The following is a 15,381-nucleotide window of genomic DNA, read 5'->3' as shown; positions in this document are numbered from 1 at the left end:
GGAACGGGGTTCCTAGGGAGAAATGCCCTTGTAATTGGTGATATTTTATGGTCTCATATGTAACCGGGTGGAGAAATTTTTCTGTGATTAAAAAAAAATTATTCCTCTCATCTTGCTTGCCTGTCCCAAATCCATCCATGCAGTTTCAAACACTCACAGTCTCATTTAAAAGGCAGTGGTGTGGACGCAGGCTTATAATTAGGGGCTGTATAGTACTTTCCCACCATAGCTGTGCTCTCTCTAGAAAGCAGAATCTGGCTACTTCAACTTTATCAAAGACTGAATGGAAGGGGGAAGTCTTAAACTGGTACTAAGGATTTCAAATGTGTCATAAACTTATTCAAATGGGTTAACTTAAAAAGCATTGCTGCTTTGTTGGGCACTACTCAGCTGTTCTCCTGCATCATCTTCCTTCTCCAGTCCCTCAAAGTCACTAAACTGATGTTTCATGGTGTTTTGGAAAAAACATACCTAGAGCCGGTGCTGCTATGGCAGGGGCAGCAGGGATGTCTGTCCTGCAGGGAGGGGCAGTGCGGTGACAGGCTCTTGCTGGGGTGCGGTTGTTAGGGTGCAGCTTTTTGCAATGAGGTGTTGGGAAAAGAACATCCAGACATTTCTCTGGACTAATGTCTGTTTACCCATTTTGCTGTTGCACATGCTTGCTTTACCTGTTGTCTTTTAACTGCTTTTCACCCCAAACTCTGCACTGTGTTTTATAAAGATTAAAGCAGCAACTACCACCAAAAAAGAAAGCAATTGCACTTCTGAGACAGTGAGAATAAATGCATGTTAAAATAAAGGAGGTATGATCTGAGGAGAGAAACAACACCAGGCTGCTGATGTCAGACTGTGTTGATGAGGTTATATCTAAGCTATGCAGGCAGGTTTGACCTTCAGGATTCTCTACTGGAAATTTATCCTTTTTCTTCAGGATTTAATCTGGGGCTCGTGTGTCCCTCATAAGGGTGGTAAAACTTGGTTAACTTAGATTTAGGGAAGCCTAGCCTGTTGTCTGCAGATGTGCTTTGTCAGAATGAATTGACAGTAGGCTTTAGATCTGGTAAACTTCCTTCGTTTCTTCAGCGTGGGCAGGGAAGATGTGCTGAGTGTCTTGATCTGATCTGGCAGCCTGCTTCCTTCCTCTTTGGGTTCTTGAGGCCCCTTGTGGATGTAAAACTTCAAGTAACAGAGTTCCGGCATCCCCATTGAGGGTGGTCTATTCTGATGCAGGACTAGGCTTCTCTATGAAGCTGTGGTCCTTCCCTGCTGACATGCTACGCTCCTAGATGGCCTTTTAAAAATTTTGATTACTATTTAATTTTCTATTTGATATTTGTGTGTGTGGACTGAGATGTTACTACTCCAATTATTGTGGGTTTTTTGGTTTTTAAATAACTGATGTATTCTTCTTAATTCTGACATACAGAGCTGATATAGTAGGCATGTTGAGAGTTTTTTTGCACAGTTAGGACTCCACACGATCTTTGCTTCTAGTTTATAATGAACTCTGCAGAACGGTCATGAAGCATTAAAAGCGTAATTTACACTGCAGCATTCTCTTGTCAGGAGGCTGTGACCTCTTACAGTGACAGTTTACTAATGGTGTGTTGGCCTGAACCCTTACAAATGATAAATGGGCTGCCTCGCTATTAAAATGTGTGATGATCCTATTGGTGGATTTGCTTTTCTTCAATATTTCTAGGATAGGAACATGAAATGTAAGTGCATGCTCTTCTAATCTGTAATCCATCCTTTGGAAGTAGAGTATGTATAGTTCCCCAAACAGACTTCGGTCTGAGAAGTCACTTTTACATTTCTAAAGACAGTCTTCTTGATTTCATTTTTTCTCCTGTTAAGTTTGTAACAGAGCACATTTCTTTAGTTCTTTTGTCACGCTTGTAGTGTTAAAACTACTGAAACTTATTAAATGATAATGTGACTCTCTTGACTGCAGGAATTGGGAGTTCTAAGAAAAATACAGATCAATTTTTACACTATAAAGCTGACTTGGCAAAAGTGGATGTGTGGAGGAATAGCAAGCCAGAGAGGATGAGTTAAGAAATGGAAGACAACCTACCTAACTCCGTACTACTGATGTCTATTACTGTTCTTGATATGAGTGCTATATTGAGGCCACTTACAACTGTATACTACCAAAATCTACTGCTCTCTACAACTGCCTGAAAGGAGGTTGTAGCGAGGGGTGTTGGCCTGTTCTCCGCAGTGATAGGGTGAGAGGAAATGGCCTCCAGTTGCACCAGAGGAGGTTTAAAGTAGAGTTTAGGAAATATTACTTCACAGAAAGGGTTGTCAAGTATTGGACCAGGCTGCCCAGGGAAGTGTTTGAGTCACCATCCCTGGAGGGTATTTAAAAGATGTGTAGATGTGGCACATGGGGACATGGTTCAGTAGAGTACTTGGCGGTGTTACATTTACAGTTGGATTCAATCATAAAGGCCTTTTCCAACCTAAACAATTCTGCGATTCTGTGAAAATTGGTGATAGTTCTTTTCTAACATCTTGTGAAGTTGTATTTCTGTAGAAGTGCACTTGAAAAGAGAGAGGGAATGTTTGGATCAGAAACTTCCTTGAAAGATAAACAATAAACTCTTCTTCATTATTCTCTGTGCTGACCTTGTTGATGTTATGTGTTATTCAGATATATAAAGATAAATATATAATAAATATGAGGTCAGGCTTGCACTACGTTGGGAATTGATCAGGTCAGAAGAGGAAGACAGCACTTAAGTACATGCTGTATTGAAGTGAAACAGCCAAATGAACTTTTCCAAGTACTTTGTTTGCAGGAGGTGAAAAACTTTATATTTGAAGTTGCCTATGGCAGTGTAAGCCCACAGAATAAGGTAAGCAGAGATGAAAAATCATTGCGGCTAGCAGTGCTTTTCCTTAGGGTCTCATATTGACAAGAAAAATAAGAATGATGTTTAAAAAGTCAAGTGAACAATTCTGCCTGCAATGTACCTTTGGTGGTAGCTTTGTCTGCCTCTGTAACTCAACTGTATGTCTGAAATTTGTGAGGTTGCCATAAACTGTCAGTGGTGTGTGTACCTAGCCTGCCTCTGGTTGTAAGGTGATGCAGTTGGTCTTAAACTTCAGCTGATTTAAAAAATAAAGATGAATAATGAAACTCTCCTGTTGCAGTGATTCAGCACTGGAAAGGAGCTGATTAAACTCCCGAGCCAATCTCAGGGCTGCTTTTGCTGTGGCCAGGAAATGGTTATATGGAGGAGTGACAGAAGTAGTTAGTACCAATGGACCAAATGCATCCTGCAGGGTTTTTTTCTTCCTCTCTTTCTTGTCTGATAGAACAGGCATTATAATATGGAAATCTGGATCTGTAATCTTCCCATCTTTAGAGTAAGGGTGGCCTTACTCTGCTTCCCTCTGTGCAACGTGTCTACCTAGCTCTAGGTGAGTCTCCAGTGCTTCGCTGCTGTCACAGCAGCGTCTGTATCTGCATCACAGCTGGGTCCTCCTGGGATGTTGTTGTACTCTGAGGGTAGTCCTGGCCTGGGTGTATTCTCCTTTCCCTTTTCATGTTTGCTCGTGCAGTGTGTTCTCAGACAGGGTCCACGTGATTCTATGATGTATTGATGGTGGCAGTCTTGCTTAAGGGTTGATAATAACCCATACAGAAATTTTGCTCTTGAATCTCATGAGCAGTGCAACTGGTTGATAGCTGCTGAAGCTGGAGAGTAAAAGGATTTGTAGTTCTAAAGTACTTTTATGTGAGTATCTTCAATGGCAGGATTGTTTACCAAACCCTGCTGGGAGTTTCCTCTCTAGGAAAACAAGATTTGTGCCTTCACCTTTCACATGAACAGATAATCTTCCACAACATACTTTATCTATTTAAATTCACATCCAGCTCAGCAATCGTAGTCGCAGGATTCCTGCTTTTAACTGAAGTGTTGTTGAAATGCTTAATTTGTGCAGTGTTGATGTAGGGAGGAATGCGGCACAGCCTGCCTGCCCAGCGCTGGGCTGAGCTTACCCTCTTCAAAACTCAACAGTGGCTGCAGTTGCAACTTCATTGAACCTAAATACTCTAATTGGCAAGAATTCTGGGGGATGTTGGCAGTGCGGTTTAGTGGCTGCCAGCAGAATGCTCACCTTTTTTAATGTCAGTTTCAAATTGTTCTTATCTGCAGCAGTTTGTTGGATGTTTATGAATACATTCTTTTTCTTCCTCCTTGTGAATTTTGTTTCCTACAAATTCAGTCACCTGGAATAAGTGGCCTTTCCACGAGTCAAGGACAAATATACAGAAAATGTTCTGCCTGCCTTATTTAAAAATTCTTTTTGCAGTATTTCTTTACTTCAACCTCATGATGTAACCTTGTTTGGGTTTTTTTTTTTAAACGAGAGGATAGAGAGGAGCAGCTTTGCTATAATGAGAGTTCAGAAATGAATGACAGGCTTCCTCTGTTTTATTTAAGTGTATCAAGTAAGTGAGGGTGATGTGGAGTGGGATTGTTTTGTTTTTCGGTAAGGTCATTAGAAATCTAACCTTGTAGGTTAAGAACAGCTTAAAAAATCAATAGTTTGTGTGTTATTTAGATGTTTTTAAAACTCCTCCACAAAGTTCTTATGAATTAAAGAACTCTATAGCCTGAATTCTGCTGGAAAAAAGTAATATAATACCCTATTCTACTGAGTACCCTATGAGTAAGTACTTGAAGTTCATACCTTACTGTGCCCATTTCTGGGCTCCCCAGTATGAGAAGGGTGTGGACTTACTGAAGCAAGTTCAATGAAGGGCCATGAAGACGATTAGGGCTTGGAATGTCTTGACATGCAGGAAGAGGCTGAGCTGAAAGAACTCAGGGAGTATTAGCAGTGTATGTCAATACCTGGTGTGGAAGGTAAAGAAGATGGGAGTCAGACTCTGTGATGCACAGAGAGAGGACAAGAGGCAGCAGCCACAAATTCAGATACAGGAAATTCTATTTGAACGTGAGAAATAGTCTTTACTGTGAGGGTGGTCAAACATGGGAATGGATTCCCAATGTGGTGGTGGAATCTGTCCTTGAAGATGACCTGCTTTAACAAAGCGGGTTGGACTACAGATGTGCAGAGGTCCCTTCCAACCTCAACTAATCTGTGAGAATCTCACAACATAGTTGATAATGTTTCGTGTAGATTTATGCTAGTGTTTTGTATGCTAATTAGTTGCTTAATTAAAGAACTAAGGTAGACACAGAAATCCCTGGTTTCTGCTGAGTGCATTGTCTGAATTCTCTTTCTGTGTTTATTCTGGCATGTGCCAACTGCCAGGAAGTGTTACTGACCTGTTGCTTATTTTATGATATTCCAAAGTATTTCTATTGCTTTAAATGTCTTGTATGAAGAATGATTTTTTTCCAGGTTTTTATATTCCTTTTAAATCTTGTAATATTCTGTGATTTCTCCTTTTATAGTAGTATAAAATCCTTTGATACCTTGCTAGGTGATGTCGACTTTAAGTTTTAACAAATTTTTCAAGTGGATCAGTTTTGTACCTGCTTACTCTATCTTTTAGCTAGTTTGTTAGACTATGTGTCCTTAGTTCTTAAATATAAAAAAGATACCACTTTGAACAAAAAAGGAAGTGCTTTGAAATTTGCTGCATTTTTTCTGAAAATATCCTTTAAAATCTCTTAATATTTTTGAAGTTATATTTTTTGACTAGACTAGCTGTTGCAGGTAAGACAATTTTTATCATCTGAAATGAATACTTCCCTATTGAATAGTAAATTTCTTCTTGTAATACTCTGTATCCTTTGGCTGCGTATGTGCTGACTTGGAGCCGAATGCTGTTGCAAGAGAAATCTTATTATACATTTATGTGAACCAGCTTATTGCTGTGACTTTTTCCTTGACTGTGACCTACCTGTTTGTGATGTGATGAAAATGCATTGACTTTTCCTGTGTTCCTAAATATGAGAATGCTATCAGGCAGAAATTATAAATATCTTTAAATGAAGTATATAGATATGAAATCAATTAAGATTACTTTGGATTATGAACCAGTTATGCGGTAGTCATTACTGGGTAACTATGTTTAGGGCCTTTGCTCTAATTGTACTGATGGTTTGAAGGCGAGAGCTTACTAATGCTCACATTTGCTCTTTCATCTTTCAGAGCTGTTGAGCCCCAGAGTGAGGGACAGTGCGCCCCAGTGGACTCCCTGTGGCGGCGTTACAGTGAATTTGAGTTGTTGAGGACTTACTTGTCGGTTACCTATCCACACATTGTTGTTCCACCTTTGCCAGAAAAAAGGGTAAGGAGGCCGAGGCTGCGGCTTGCTTTGTATTGTTTGTTATTTGTTTACTAATGACTCTCTTCTTTTTAAATAGGCTGACTTTGTTTGGCACAAGCTATCAGCAGATAATATGGATCCAGATTTTGTAGAAAGAAGAAGAATTGGTTTGGAGAACTTCTTGTTGCGTGTGGCTTCACATCCTGTTCTTTGCCAAGACAAAATCTTTTATTCATTTTTAACGCAGGTATAGTAAAGTGATGTGCTTTCTAAATACATTCGTTAGTGGTTATTTAAGATAATGTTCTTTTGCTCTTCCTCCCTTCCACTGACCCATAGCTTGTTCTGTGTCTAGAATAAGGATAAACAACATGAATAAACTTGAGGTGGAAAAGGCTTGTCCATCTAAAAGCTTCTTAACAGCCCACTGCAGTTGTACAATTTGCCTTCTAATGTACCTTATGGCTTTTTTCCAGTCTAGTTTTAAGGCTCCTAAGAGAGAATTTCCACCTTTTGTTGAAAAGCATATTGGAAACTTAGTATATGTTGGTTGGGAAAGCTTCCCTAGGACTGAAGCTGAAGTAGTTAGCATTCTATACTGCTGGCTATGGAGACAGTACTGGCTTCCAGTTCAGTTTTTGGATATTCATGGTTTCTTCAGCTTTGTGGTTTGAATCATGATCCATTCATATGTGTTTTGGTCCAAAACCAGTACAATGTGTTATCACGGAAGTTGTGATCCAGCTGTCAATTAAAGCATCACATTTTGCAGTTTTCAGCTTCAGGAGATGTTGGATGTTCCTTTTTTCTCTGCTTGGATGAGAGATTCTCAAATAGCTGGCTGAGCAGATATGTTTACCACAGCACAGTATAGTATGTAGATGAACCAGTGTATAGGAACTGAAAACAGTGGACAACCAGCCCCTGCATGTGAGCGTGGTGACTGCGTGGGCACTGTATATGGGTGACAGCTTTTTGTTCTCTGTATGCTCTCTGCCACAAGCTGCAAAGGTCCTTGGAGATGCTGATAATCTAACAGGCAGTAGATGGTAACTACCCTTCTTTCTAGAGAGCTGAGCTACCTCTTTAGACAAAGCTCTGTGGCTCCTGCCCCCAGTTTATAGAATAAGGAAACTGGATAGTGAAGAAGAGAGGGTTTTGGGGAGGTTAGTATGTAAGCCATCTTAGTGACGTGTTATTCTTAACCCTGATTCTTGAGAAGACGTGGGAGGTGGGTAGCTGAGGCAGAACCAAGGCTTACTGAAGAAGTTCTTCCAATATAGGGACTGATACAGGGACTTGAAAAAGCTGTGGCGCTCTTAAATCACTCCAACTGAACATTCTTTTCCTGTCTTTTTAGGAAGGTGGGTGGAGAGAAATGGTGAATGAGACTGGATTTCAGATAAAGGTAATTACTGTAGTTGTTTGTCTCATAACTGCAGTGACGCAGAAACACTCTAGCAAATATGCTTTAGGCAATTTATGAAAGGCTGTTTACTCTTAGAATGAGTTAAAGACATTGCTTTATGAATACTTGTAACTACAAAACCTAGTGGTGCTCTCAGCACGTAATAGGTAAGACTTCAGTTGTTAAGTTCTCTAGCAGGCTTGTTAATATGTTTAGTGCACAACCTTGTAATTCTGTGAATAATGTAGAATTATGATCCTTACATGCTTTAAAACTAATGAATTTGATCCCACAGCAGTGCTTTTGTATGTTGTCCATTTAGTTTAGCTCTGTTTTAAAGATGGGTGTCAGATTTATCGTGGTAGGAGGTCCAAGGTGTTAAAAAAAGGCAAGCAAAGGAGTCTGAATTGTAGGACTTCTCTACAAGGTTAAGTCGCTGAAAGAGACTAAGACAAGTGGATTTGATGCCCCTTAACTGTTTAACATAATGGATCTTGAAGCAGCGCTGTCCCCGTTGACATCAGTGAGTTCATGACTGGGTGAACGGATGGAAGACTTGCAGAAATAATTTATCAAAGGTGATGTGTCTGTACAGGACAAGAATCTGTGAGAAGCTGGTAGATGGCTGAGCTGTGTCTGGAAAAGTTACTATATGGGCACAAATACTGAACTTCTGTTTCATTGTAACATGATCAACTCTCATGAAATCACAACTGAAAAGTGGGTGGTTTATCAAGAATTATTCTGAACAGTGAGAGCTAAAGAAAATCACAGATGCCCTTACCCTCAATGTCCAAGGTGCTCTGATGCTGACCCTTAATGTTGATAACTGAGGTTGACAACAATTCTCTTCTATCATGGTAGGGCTTGCATTTTGCTAGTATTCATAGTGCAAAAAATGTAAAGCTCTCAAGCTGTGTTCTCCTAGTTAAGACATCTTTATTTCAGCTTGCACTCACAGGAGTTCAGAAAGTTTTTACTGTCAGGGTATGTTCAGGGGTACACAGTTTATGAGAGAAAACGTAGCAGAATGATGAGAATATTTACCTACATGAAACCATACTGTAGATTAAATGAGATGAGCAAGTCCTGTTTTCCTTCTAGATTTGATTGTGTATATAGTTTCCTTTCTACAGTTCCTGTTTCCTTTGGAAAGGGAAATAACTTTTTGCAAAGGCCTGGGAAAAGGCATCTTTCCTTTACTCAACATCTAAGATATAAACTCCTTAAGACTACAGGTTATTTGTTGCTACACTAGAGGACCAACGTCTATTTACTATGTGTATTAGACTAGAATTGCACCTCTGGTTTACATGCTGCTGCTGTCTCTGCTGCTGTTGTATTAAAAGCAGGATGTGTCTTTTGTCCCAAAGAATTTGAATCAGGCTAACTAAACTTTGTTAGGTATTAAAGCAGTGTAGCCTATTATAGTCAAATGTAGATATTGGAGACTGTTTACTCTGCCAACTGTATCATTAAATCATGCCTTTCCTCTCTCCCACTCCCAGCACCTAATTTTATTCTTTAAGGGGTTTGTCACTTGCGTTTTTAACCCTTCCTTTAGGAAGGAGAAAATTCCTCTCCCTTTAGTTTACTTATAAATGATTATAGGGTCATAGTAGAGATTAACTGTCTGAAAACTTCTCCCTCGTACCTTATTTGATGGGAAGTTCATCTCTCAAATGTTTGTGTGCATTAGTCTTAAATCAAATTTAAGACGGGACAGCCATTTTTCTAACGGTGTAACGCTACGTAGTGCAAAAGCTCAAAAATGGTCTGGGAGCTACTGTGCTGTTAACAGTTAGAAGGAAGTAGCCTTTCCTTCTTGAGAAGGTGGTTGAGCATGGGCAGAGTCTTGGTTCCTGCCAAGCAGTGCTTTTTGTACTCACTGAACTCTTCCTTTGGAGCACTACATGTGTCTAACAAAAGGCAGAGACTCTCCAGTAACTGTAGTGTAGGAAGTGATCCTTTTCAAGCGTAAACCTGTCGGATGTGTGTGCTGTCCCAACAAACTCCAATGGCTTTGGTGCTTGCTGTTTGAACATAAATACAGTATTTTGTGAAATGACTGCTTAGAGGGGAAAGGCTCTGATTTAGCATCAGCGTGCTTAGGTGGGGTTTGTACTGTGAGAGAACATATGGGAGTACATGTAAGTGCATCTGAACGACCTGAAATCTGACTGGCTTGTGTAATGACTCGTTGGGATGTAGCAGGAGAGGTCCAAGGCCATACAAGCCTGTGGAGTGCTTGGAGTAAACATACAGGCTGGCGCTTGGAGTTACTGTGGTGTTTTGTGTTTCTAGTGTTACCTTGGACATGCTTCCCGGTGCTATCTTTGTCTTCCCTTTGCAAAGTATTCTTAGAGGAGTCTTGCGTATGGTGGTGACAATGAACCTGTTCTCTTGCCATATCAGATAGTCTTAGTTTTGCAGGCTTCATTCTCTCACATTTTGGTGTGTGGATTGTGTTTTGTATCAGTGGTTTGGTGACTGGAAGGACAGCTAAAGTTAGCAAGATTTCCATCAGTACCTCTCATCCTAGTTGCAGGAAAGAAGCTGCTTTTCCCTCAACTTGGATGCTCCCCTAAATGTCCTCCAGGTATGGAGGTGGTTCCATGGGAAAGGGACTTGCAGTTATATTAAAATATGGTTTTCTTCTCAGGGAGGTGAAACAGTCTCAAACTGTGCCTGGCTGATCTGTGAAAGCTGTTGCAAGAGCTCTAAAGGAAGGATTCTCATCTTGGTTTGGGGAAACACTGTGTTCCCTTCACTGTCAAATTCAAAATAGCTCTTCAAGCTCTGAACTGGCTGTAACAGTGCACAAAATATTCCCGTGTCATATACCAGCATGAACAACTACTGCTGAAGTAACTTGCTGCTAGCGGTTGTGGCACAGTCTGTTAGCTAAAAGAGTACGGTGTAGGAAATCCATGCACCTTGCATGATGTGTATGTTTAATTTTTTTCACTGAAAAGAGGGACGTTTTGATGAAAAGTAAACTCCAGCCATTTTTTGTGGAGTTGGAGTTTTCATGCAGTATAGATGAGTCCTGAGTGAACTGTATGCAAAATGCTGAATGGAAATTAAAAGTTGTGGTGATGTGGGACCTCTGTGGATGAGGCTGGGATAGCTCGTCTGTGTTGGTGTTGTATTAAGAGTAAATACCCATTGCACAGTTTAATGTTTAATTAAACTGAAAAACTCCCACCTTCTTAGAGAGGTTCCACACTGCTGTTGCAGTCATTGGTAAACCAACATCTCAAAAAGCAAAGTAGCCAATTACTTTTTTCATTAGGTATTGAACTTTAGTCTGTAGAAATTTACACATGCTCTGTTATAAAAAAGAACATTGCATTAAAAACAGCTCTATTCTGATATACAAATTACATTTTCTGTAAAGCAAGCCATAAAATAAGAGAACACCATATATAATATTTTGATGTCACTGGGGAACTGTTCCTAGTAATAAAGAGCACATAGAGGTCACTCCACCACTGATTTTATTTGGTTTAAAAAATATAAAATAATTTGTCCATATGGTCTTGTGTTACCCAATTGCTTCATCTAAAAAGAATGTAGGGTTGTATATCTTAACTCCATGATTTGTGTAACATTTTAAGAAGTGACTATTTTTATGGGATTTGGATTATACCAGCCTAATTTTAGTGGATACTGTTTGCATCCGAGTTCAAGAACTAGCTTACTTTTTTGACTTTTAATAAGAAAATCTGTCATGCAAAGCAGCCAGTGTCAGCTTTTTCGATGTTTAAAGATTTAAATATGCCAGGAAGGCAGGATTTTTCCTAGTGGTCCTGCCAGAAGGCTAAGATTTTTTTTTTTTGTCACTGGAATTTAATTGCATTAAATTAACGAAGCTTTATTTTTTTTCTTTCCCCTTTTTTCAGGCAGATTCCAGATTAAAAGCTCTTAATGCAACATTCAGAGTGAAAAACCCAGACAAGTAAGATTGCACATCCTTCCTTCCTCTCCTTCCCCTTTTCAGTTACAACTGCAACTTCAGATGGCAGAATATTCTGTCCTTAGCATAAACTTGGAAAAGAAAAATAATCTTTCTGCGCTTCAAATCTTAACAGAAGCCCAGTAACGAAAGAAACAGTGTGAAAAGATTTGATAAGTCTTCTTCCTAAGAGCAGGAAACCTTCAGAAACCTTTCTTTTTACATAGATTAAAAGCAAGAGGCAAAAAGGCCCAGACTTTTGTCTTAATATTTGTTTGTAAAGAAACCTTTACAAGTATGAAGAGAATACAGACTGATAGCAGGTCTTTCCAAAAATCTGCTGGTGTGCAACTCTGTATGCACACTCGCTGGTTTTGCAGTTCATAGTTCTCTTCAAGCTGCCAATTTTCACAGATGCTATTGGAAGTCCTGGAGATCCAGAGGTCAGTTCAGCTCTGTTGCAGCGTAGGAAGCTCTGGGACAGGCATTGGAGCAATCTGCTGGATCAAAAAATGATCAAATTTGTCAGGGTACGTAGTGGGAGGATCGTCACACCCTGGATGATGTGAGAAGGGTAAAATGAGAGTTTCTGCTTCTGCAATAGTTAGAAACATTAGCGTGCAGCCGTGGGATCAAGAGACGTTGCTGCTTGCCATCTATATAGAGACCCTTACGAAGTGCCCCTTTGGGTTTATAGTGGCAATAGGGTTTGCTTCTTAGGGAGAGCCCATGTGTGTGACTGCTTTCTGTCATCTGCTCTCTTCATACTCCCCTAGCATCTATGGCTGTTGTATTAAGGACCTTAGAGGGTACATACCTTTCTGAACCACTTTATTGACTGACTTATATGTGAATTGGTGCAGTCCCTCCTAATTATTATGTTTGCTTTTGCGGCCTTCTCTGGCAGCAAGGAAGCTTTTAGGTAGAGTTCAATATTAAGGATAACATTCATGACTGAGATCAAAAGACAGGAGTTCTCTCAGTATCTACAGCTGAATTTAACCCCTGGTTTGAATGCTTCCTCCCCGATCATCTTCATCTGTGGCTAGCAGGAGTTAGGTTTTCCTGCTTTAACAGCAGGGAAACTTTGCCAGTAGTCTGCCTATGGGCATAGGTGGGCAAGGCTGGTTAAGGCTGAAATGAGGAATATACTGTCACCTTTCAAGGTAATTTAATGTTTCAGAAAGCAACGCTGTTGTGAAAAGTGGCTTTGTAAAAAGTGGGAAAAGAGTTAATACAAGGAAAACCTGAGGAAGGGCTTGTAACAAAACCAGTCCCTGAATATCTGTGTCTCAATAGAGACTTTACAGCACTTAAGAGATATGGCACTTGCTTTCTGTTGTATTCTGCCAGCTACCTAGCTTCCAGGTTGCACTTTTGGGTACAAGGTGTTTAGTAAATTACTGATGAACATAATTTGCATGGCTTTTTTTTTTCCTTTTTTTTTAAATTGAGAGCATTTAGTACTGCATGCATGGCTCTAGCAGGAGGAATGGTGCCTTGCTCTGCCTCACACACTTAATGCTTGAGCTGCCTGGAATCTGACACCTTACCCTCTACATTACCTTTGGTGCTTGTGTGACTGGTGGTAAAGTGGGTTCAGGAAGCTCACCTTGCTGAAACAAAAGATCTGACTGCTGCGTGGAGTGTAAGCTTTCGAGTTCATGGACCAGGAAGGGTTTGGGTGAAGGATAGCCGCAGCTCCCAGTCCAGATTGCCTTGTGGTGCTGTGGAGCTGCACCCTTTTGCTTAGAGCAGCGTGGGGAGCTTTAAACAGCCAAAACATTGCTGCTGTATGAGTTCACATATGTACTGGAAACTAAACCTCCTCCTGTGGGAAGCAATTAATATCTTTAGTGATGAATTTTATGTGGTGATAAAAACGTGGTATTCCAATACTCGGAGGTAAACTTGTATCTGCTGCAAACTTCTCTAATTTAGCCTTATGCCACTTGTCGTCTTGTTCTCCTGCTGTGCTGTAATCAAAACAGTAGCTTTCTTCAAGTCTGGTTAGTTGGACAAGGGGCTCGTCTTTTAGTGAACTGTCTCTTCTTGTGGTACCTTCCTTCACAAAACAGCAGTGCTGCCCTGCCTGGTGCATGGACAAGTTCTGCTAAGCAAAATGCGCAAAGTAAATAATGTATTTACAGTAGACACTGTCAGGATGACATTTTCTTCTTTGATATTACTAAAAAAATTTATTTTTGAGAAGAAGCTTTGTGTTGTTCCTACAGGAATGTCCCCTGATCTGTTCTTCGTTTGTGTCTGAACATCTACTTAATAGCTCAGTTAAATATCTAGACTGTTGGTAATGTTGCAGAACCAGTAAAACCAAGGGGAAAGCACTAGGCTTGTGTCAGTTACTGAGTGCCAAAACTATGTCTTTTTTCACACTTCTGTTGTTATGCACTGGGAAGTAAACATCCCTTTGTGTGCCTCACCAAACTTGGTTTGGAAATGACTTTATAATTATGTCATTTTTCACGTGAGCAATGAGCAAATACTTGAGAAATAAACCTTTGATCTGCGACACCACAAATCTCTTTAAAACATTTTTTTCTGGAAGATTATATTTGTGAAATTTTCACCCTTGATGGAAGTTTGGGCAAAAAAATAGCATCACTTTGATTTATGTTGTTCTGAGATAATAAAAAGACAGCTTGGTTCTGTAGTGGTGATTTGTTTTAATTATTATTATTATTTTATTGTTTAATGGAGGAGGAATTGGCATGGGAGAAGATCTGTTGCTGCTGGCGTCCAGGATATTGAAAGTCCTCTTTGGTTCCTGACTCTTGCCTTCAGGGAGTACAGCATTCCTAAAAGTTTTCTTGCCACAAAACAGGATAAATAAAACTTTTCATTATAAATTTCTGGAGTGGAAAGAGGAATCTGTCTGAGTTGAAGGCATGCTTTTTAATCTTTTGTTTTTAGTTCAATTATTTCAAGTATCTTCACTGTATGTGTCTGCAGCTGTCTGACGTGCAGCCCTGGTGCATATTTTATAACGTGTAAACTGAAAAGATTGCTCTCTAAACCCCACTGTGCAGATCAATGACAATATTTATTTTTCCCATACAGTTTCTCTGCTGGCTTTTAAATCTTTTTATGTGCTTTAACCCTGTGTGTGTCATAATCTTATAAAAGATGCTCCTTGGAGATCAAAAATATTAGGAATGGTAGTAAAGCTCCTACTTCCTGAATGTAAGGAGAATATTTTAGGGAAGGACTTCCTGGCAGGGGATGAAGAGGTGTTAAATGAAAAGCTCTGGAATTTCATACTTGGTCACCCAAAACAAGTGACCTGACTCATTTCAGTAAGACCTCTTGGGTACAAGCTGTTCTGAAATACAAAGCTTGACTGTATGCCTGTGGTGGGAGGAGGGGTAAACGTTTTAATGCCTGAACATCAGCCTGGAAGGCTAATTATAGTCTCCCATTCCTTAATTCTGGCTGTGTTCTGCTGTGTTTGCTTATTTTCAGATCATTGTTTAGTAATTTAGGTAAAGGTGTTTCTGTCTTCCCATCTGGATGAAATAGTGTGTATCAAAGTAAGTTATGAGTTAGATTAGTATATAGTAGAGAGGAGCATTAACGTGCAAAAGTGGCCTTTGCTGTGGCTTAGTTGGTTATCTGTTGCTAGCAAAGCTGTAGCAACTGGTTCAGCTTCATCATTAGCATGAGCTAAATTAAATAACTTCAGCTATTACCAAGGCTTTCCTGGGGTGGCAGATAAAATGCCTCTTCCTTTCAGCA

General features: G+C 39.9%; 1 protein-coding gene across 1 annotated transcript in view; it reads left to right on the top strand.

Moving 5' to 3' along the window:
* Positions 1 to 15,381, top strand: part of SNX4 (sorting nexin 4) — a 37,795-nt gene that overhangs the window by 7,975 nt on the left and 14,439 nt on the right. Inside the window, exons 3-6 of the mRNA XM_069861478.1 lie at positions 6,145 to 6,283; positions 6,360 to 6,509; positions 7,623 to 7,670; positions 11,576 to 11,631. Coding sequence (XP_069717579.1) covers positions 6,145 to 6,283; positions 6,360 to 6,509; positions 7,623 to 7,670; positions 11,576 to 11,631 — 393 coding nt within the window. The remainder of the gene's footprint in view (positions 1 to 6,144; positions 6,284 to 6,359; positions 6,510 to 7,622; positions 7,671 to 11,575; positions 11,632 to 15,381) is intronic.

This window comes from Phaenicophaeus curvirostris, chromosome 7 (genome assembly GCF_032191515.1).
Source record: "Phaenicophaeus curvirostris isolate KB17595 chromosome 7, BPBGC_Pcur_1.0, whole genome shotgun sequence".
In the NCBI taxonomy this organism is placed as follows: Eukaryota; Metazoa; Chordata; class Aves; order Cuculiformes; family Cuculidae; genus Phaenicophaeus; species Phaenicophaeus curvirostris.
Note: the sequence above shows the minus strand (reverse complement) of the source record. Positions and strands in the feature narration are given on the sequence as shown.